The sequence below is a fragment of the Rhodamnia argentea genome, chromosome 11 (genome assembly GCF_020921035.1).
Source record: "Rhodamnia argentea isolate NSW1041297 chromosome 11, ASM2092103v1, whole genome shotgun sequence".
In the NCBI taxonomy this organism is placed as follows: domain Eukaryota; kingdom Viridiplantae; phylum Streptophyta; class Magnoliopsida; order Myrtales; family Myrtaceae; genus Rhodamnia; species Rhodamnia argentea.
The window spans coordinates 3,214,871-3,221,222 of NC_063160.1; the positions used below are offsets into that span (position 1 = coordinate 3,214,871).

The window sequence follows — 6,352 nt, forward strand, 5'->3', positions numbered from 1 at the left end:
TTGAGGACAATAATATCAAATGTACAATATCAATCAGGGACAATGGTTCAATGGTATTTTCATCATATCAATTAGGGCAATGGTGTCACAGAGACTTAGGTGTTATTCATGTTCTTCGAATTCTTTGAATCCGTTACTTTTTTTAAATTCTCTACGCTCTTGAAACTTGACACCATTGACTCCATTGCAATATTTATACTTTAATCAAATTTTCATTTAATAGTTTAAACTTTTAGAGCTCTTGGCTGTCGTCCACAAAATCTTTCACAAGAAAATCCTTTCAATCCCTTATTGACTTCCCATATCACGTATTTCCATGCTTTAGTTTTAAACCAAAGTCCAGACAAGCGTAAAGCTTTTCAAGCAGCAGGCTGTAATCTCACAAAATCTTTGGGATTCTTCTTTTCAAGAGTCAGGAGTCCTCGTATATGTCGAGAGCTCTTATTGCCTCTTGATATATCTTCTGAACATGTCTTTCGTCTCTCCTTTGAATAACCCTACCGCTGACTCTTTTCTTTAAGATAAATAATAAATTATCATTCCTCAATTTCACGTGCCGTATGACAAACCAATTTCGATATACATTGTTAACACATCCATAGATCGACATAGACGTGCATAGATAATAGAAGGCTGTGAGAAAGAGGAAATTATAGGGCTAGTGGTGATCAATATCCGAGCGTGATCCACAACCACGTAGTTTAGCTGCACAATGAATTAAAAATCGCATGTGCATTAGGCTCACATGTACCCCGCTCACGTGCTCTAGGATCATGCAATAGCGGCTCACAATAAACTCCCTACCCTTCACGCTCTTAAGTAGTTTTCTTTTCTTTCTTTCTTTTTTCCCAATGACAAACTTGAATATCCCAAGGTTGGAGCAGTTGATTGGAATGTTGGGGAATTTCCAATTGGAGGAACTAAATGTCCCTTATTTGAATCTCATCAACTATATGTAAATTACTTTAAGTCAGAACCCCTTACATAGGTCAAAGATTTAGGTTTTAACCGGTGATGGATCTAGCATGGTGTTCCATGAAGGTAGTCAGGTCTCAAACTCATGTCTCTAGATGACCAAAAAAAAAAAAAAAAAGAGCAATTTTTTCATGATTTATAAAGTATAAGAACATATATCATCTGCATCATAGTCATGCGGGTCCAATCCCGATGCCTATGTGATCGACGGTCCATATGATTTAGTCTATATAGTCTATATCTTAGTGTTTCGAGTGCGTTTCGCATATAAGGTTATTTAATAACGGCACTCGTCTCAAATGCGTCAAGCCGTCGCACTACTAAACTCTTCTTACACTCTCGAATGAGTCAAGTCAACGCACCACCAAAGTCCGGACCCCTCTGAAATGCGTCAAGTGATGAACGCACCACCAAATTGATCCTTACTCTCAAGACTTCTCTTTGAAGCCTATAATAAGTCCGTTGGCTCCCTCTCTCCGTCTCTCATCAAATCTCACAGCAACGAAGAGAGTCAGAAATGGCACAATGTCATCACCATCCATTGCTGCTGCTTTGTTCTCTCTGCGCCTTCCTTCCCTCGATCCTCGCCCAGACCGTCGAGTTCAAGTTGCCTCTCAAGGCTGTGAACCTCGGGAATTGGCTCGTCACCGAGGGGTGGATGATGCCTTCTCGGTTCGATGGACTCAATAGACAGCTCTTGGTAGGTGCTCAAAGATAATAAGAGAAAGTATGGGCGATCCTCGTGGATTGTTATTATGTTGTGTCCATAAAACTATACATTTCACTCTCTCTAACACTTTTTTATTACAGTTTGGCAATTAGTATTCTCGGGCGATCACAAAGTTTATTCTCGGATCCAATATGATGTATGCGTGCAAGATATTTCAGAACCATACGGTTACTAAACAACGATGCAATTATACATGCAAATTTTATTTGGCATGTCTATATGAGTGTTAGTACATGATTCTCACATGACAACTAGTACAATTTGCTTAAATTACGACCACCAAATATCCCAAAACTTGTTTCTAATCAAACATTGTTTTTCATCATATTGCTAAATGAACTTGACGTTGGCTTGATCTGTAAATACGAACTCAGGATGAGCCAAATCCCTTTTTTGACGTTTGTTTTAATGGTAGGATGGGACTCAAGTGCAGTTCAAGTCGACGAAGCTGAAGAAATTCCTGTGCGCTGAAGGAACCACCATCGTCGCCAACCGCGACCGGGCCGCCGGCTGGGAAACCTTCAGGGTATCGCTTTCTGTGTTACAAAATCGACTATCGACTTGTGGACAAGCTCAAAAGGTTCACACGTCGTCCACCATGACTTTTGCTCTCTTTGTATGGTGCAGCTGTGGAGGATTTCCGACACAAAATTCAACATCCGAGCTTTCAACAAGAATTTTGTTGGATTGCAAGGCAAAAGAATAATGGTTGTAGCAGTTTCCAGTACTCTGAGTACCTCGGAGACTTTCGACATTTTAAGGAACCCGAACAATCCCAATCGAGTGCGACTCCGAGCATCTAATGGGATGTTTCTCCAGGTAGTTCCCCCTATTCCAGCTTCTATATGATTTCCATAGTCCCCGTTGTAATATGGCGTACACGCCTCATTCTTTGGTGCCGGGGGGGTCGCACGACCATTTTGTCGTGGCCCATACAACCGTTTACGGTGAGTGGTGGTTATCGCTTCGACGGTTGACGGTGATTTGTCATCCCGTGGTTGACGATAATTTCTTCACTCCGAATGTCCGGATTTTGCAGGACTAAGTTGTTGTGCAGAACAGCACAACACGTAGAAAGTCCTTCTGTAGATTATAAGGTACACTGTAGAAGTCACACGAAGCTATCTGTTGCTGATTTATTGCACCCATAACCCTAATATTAGACAAAGACCGGAATAAACTTCGACAAACATAAGAAACTATGTCACATGAACATTAGTACATGGTGTTTCTATGAAACAGTCACATGGCACTCGTGTCGGCATATACAATTCTAAGACGTTCCAGCATGTTACATGAACACTTTCTGTACTTTGTCGACGCTGCGATGACGTGATGAACAGCCCTAGTTTGTTTGTCAAAGAACAGCGACACCCCATGCAATATGACCGATATACTACACATCCTCCACAGATAATATATCCATATTTTACATTCGAGAAAGGCGACATAAAAAGAAAGGAACAGTCATTTCCAAGACAACATTACTTTACTCTTTAATCAAAATGAACTTTTGGACTAACAAAAGCATTTCCACTCCATCATCCAAAATCCCAGACCAAAATATAACAGAAAAAATCGCGATGCTCCTCGATTATTAAACGGATGCAGTCACATTGATTGATGTGATTTTTTTTTTCTAACGTTGTATGGATGATCAGGTGAAGTCACTGACAGAAGTGACGGCAGACAATACTGGTGATATGAGTTGGGACGATAATGACCCGTGCGTGTTCGAAATGAACACTGTTGGTGGCTTACAAGGCGAATACCAGTTAACAAATGGCTATGACCCCAGTGATGCCTCAAGACTCATGCGGGTAATCCTTCACTGATTAGTGGCAAAGAAAGCGTGTAATAAGAATACAGAGACGAAGTAGATCAACAATCTATTAACAAATATGCTTGGCAGGATCATTGGAACACTTACATTACCGAGCAAGACTTCCAATTTATGGCGGCCAAAAGTCTAACTGCCGTGAGAATTCCGGTAGGATGGTGGATCGCATATGATCCGACACCGCCAAAGCCTTTTGTGGGAGGCTCGCTGAATGTACTGGACAAGGCTTTCACTTGGGCAGCGTAAGCGACTTTTCAATCCTTTACATCTTATGCAAATAACTCCGATAAGAAAGAATCCTGTGAGTCCGACCTTGGATAATTTAATGTTCTTTTTGCAGGAGATACGGTATGAAGGTAATAGTTGATCTCCATGCTGCACCGGGATCTCAGAACGGGGAATCTCATAGCGCGTCGAGAGATGGATTTCTGGAATGGGGTGACTCTTACATTCCGGACACTCTGAAAGTTATAGACTTCCTAGCAGAAAGGTCTAGGAAATGAATTCTCACTTGGGACATATCACTCATGACATTTATCTCATTAGTATTTCGACGGATCGGATTCCTTGATACTGGTATAAATCATGCTATACCTTATCTAGTTTGATTTTCTAAAGCATGCTCACTTGTGATTGTCAAGCAGATACTGCAACCATTTGGCATTGGTCGCGATAGAGCTGATGAACGAGCCTCGAGCTCCGGATGTGAAGTTGGAGGATCTTATTAATTACTACCGGTTAGGTTACGAGGCCGTGAGGAGGCACACTCAGTATGCTTATGTGATCCTGTCCAACCGCTTGGGACCGGCCGACCCACAAGAGCTCCTTCAGATGGCGAGAGGCATGAGCCGAGTGGTGATCGACGTTCATTACTACAACCTCTATGATCCGAAGTTTAAGCAGTGGAATCTGCAGCAGAACATTGGCTACATCTATGTCGATAGAAAAACTGATCTGAGCAAAGTAACACAACCAAACGGCCCCCTGAGCTTTGTTGGTGAGTCCTAACATGTGGTCCGAAAGCAACATGAGCATGTCATGACCTTTGTGAGCTAAAATGTTGTTTTTGCAGGGGAATGGACCTCGGCATTGGACTTCAGTGGGGCAACAAAGGAGGACTCGCGGAAGTTCGCCAAGGCTCAGCAAGACGTGTACGGGCAGGCCACTTTCGGGTGGGCGTACTGGTCGTATAAGTGCCAGTACGATACCTGGGATCTTAAACAGATGATTGAAGGCGGTCTCATACATATCTAGCTCGATTCTATTCGGTAGTTCGTCATGCTCGTCAACCGGGTCATGCCATCATGAATGCTAAGAATAAAAGGTCGGTAATGGTTTAGGGAATGTATGTATTATCAAAAGTTACCATTATGGTGACAATAATAGAATTAAATAAGATTCAACTTGAGCATGCTTCCACTACATCCTACCTTGTTGCCTTCCAATAAAGATTGAACGTGACTGATGAGCCTATTATTGTGGTGAAAACGAGCACATTCACCGATAAAAGGTTCGATTCTCTTTCTCAATTGCGAAGGAAAGTGAAGCCCATGCCATGTTCAAAATCATAATCAGTTAAGATAATGGTGTTAGGGCATACAATACAGCTTAGAGGGGTGAATAGATTGTTTGAGAACTATGAAAAACTTTTGCGGAATATAACAAGTTAAGATTCACCAACAACAGATAAAGATTAACATAATCAAGTGTTTTATTAAACAACACGACCTACTTCATCAGGCATACATATTTTCTTGATGAGCAGACACGGATAATTAGGTGTGTTATTGATGACCGGATAGATATAATAATAGATATATAATGTTAATAATGAAGAGATAGAAAGTAACATACAAAGATTCGGCTTTATCTCCAAGCCTCCGTCCACTTCCAACACTATCAGCCATAACAAAGCTGGAAGCCACTAGTAATCTTCAAAGCAAGTTACAATCAGCAAGTGTTTCTCCTATCATTCGATAGATTGCACTATCAAGACACAACTACTGCTCTTACACTTGTACACTTGACTTTATCTTGATTATAACTCGGTAACCTCACAGAGACATTAACTATTTCCATGCTCGAGTCCTAGGCCAAAATCCAGACCATGCGTAAAGCTTTTGAAGCAGCAAGGTGTGGTCCACAAAATCTTTTAAATTTTTCTCTTCGAGAGCCAAGAGTCCTCATACATGTCAAAAGGTCTTGATGCATCTCCGGGTATCTTTTTAAATATGTGTGCCCTCTTTCCTTTAAATAACCTACCAGTGACTCTTTTTCTTTCAGACAAATATAAACCTATGATTTCTCGATCTCAAGTGTCATTTGTCAAATTATTTTCGATAGACAGTGTACGCATTGCATAGAAAGCAACCATTTATTTCAATGGGGGGAATTGATGCACGCCGATGTAGGAAATAAATCAGCAGGTAAAGCTCGCACGAGCCCATTAACACGTGATGCAGTAAGCAATAACTACTTTATTAATAGATTGGCATAGATGTACGTAGATATAGACGAGTAATAAAAACGATACAAAGTTGTGGGAAAGAGGAAATCGCAGCGCTAGCGGCAAGCATAAATCTAGTACATGTTCGCATGAAATGTCATTTTATACTTAAATGGTATAAAGCTTATACAGTTCGTCACATAAATATCACCTTCTACTATGGCTCAGTTTGTTTTGTGAAAAGTGTCTTTTGGAAAAATATTGTTCTCATTTTTCGGCGTTTTGGGAAAAGGAGTCAACGAAAAATGTTTTCCTAATCAACAAAAATCAATGCTTAAATTCAAGAAAATGGTTTTTTATT

The 6,352-nt window shown here is 40.8% G+C and overlaps 1 protein-coding gene across 1 annotated transcript; it reads left to right on the forward strand.

Moving 5' to 3' along the window:
• Positions 1-1,480: 1,480 nt before the first annotated feature.
• On the forward strand, positions 1,481-4,967 carry LOC115744115 (probable glucan 1,3-beta-glucosidase A). The gene is made up of 8 exons (XM_030679213.2): positions 1,481-1,675; positions 2,121-2,231; positions 2,333-2,524; positions 3,367-3,525; positions 3,618-3,787; positions 3,886-4,035; positions 4,190-4,542; positions 4,618-4,967. Exons 1-8 carry the CDS (start codon positions 1,493-1,495, stop codon positions 4,797-4,799), a joined length of 1,500 nt encoding a protein of 499 aa, XP_030535073.1. The 5' UTR covers positions 1,481-1,492; the 3' UTR covers positions 4,800-4,967.
• Positions 4,968-6,352: the final 1,385 nt, after the last annotated feature.

Excerpts from the sequence above, each read along its gene's own strand:
- LOC115744115 (XM_030679213.2), top strand. The coding sequence starts at position 1,493 with ATGGCACAATGTCATCACCATCCATTGCTGCTGCTTTGTTCTCTCTGC. Across the intron at positions 3,526-3,617 it reads ATGCCTCAAGACTCATGCGG|GATCATTGGAACACTTACAT; the intron begins GTAATCCTTCAC and ends TATGCTTGGCAG. Across the intron at positions 3,788-3,885 it reads AAGGCTTTCACTTGGGCAGC|GAGATACGGTATGAAGGTAA; the intron begins GTAAGCGACTTT and ends TTCTTTTTGCAG.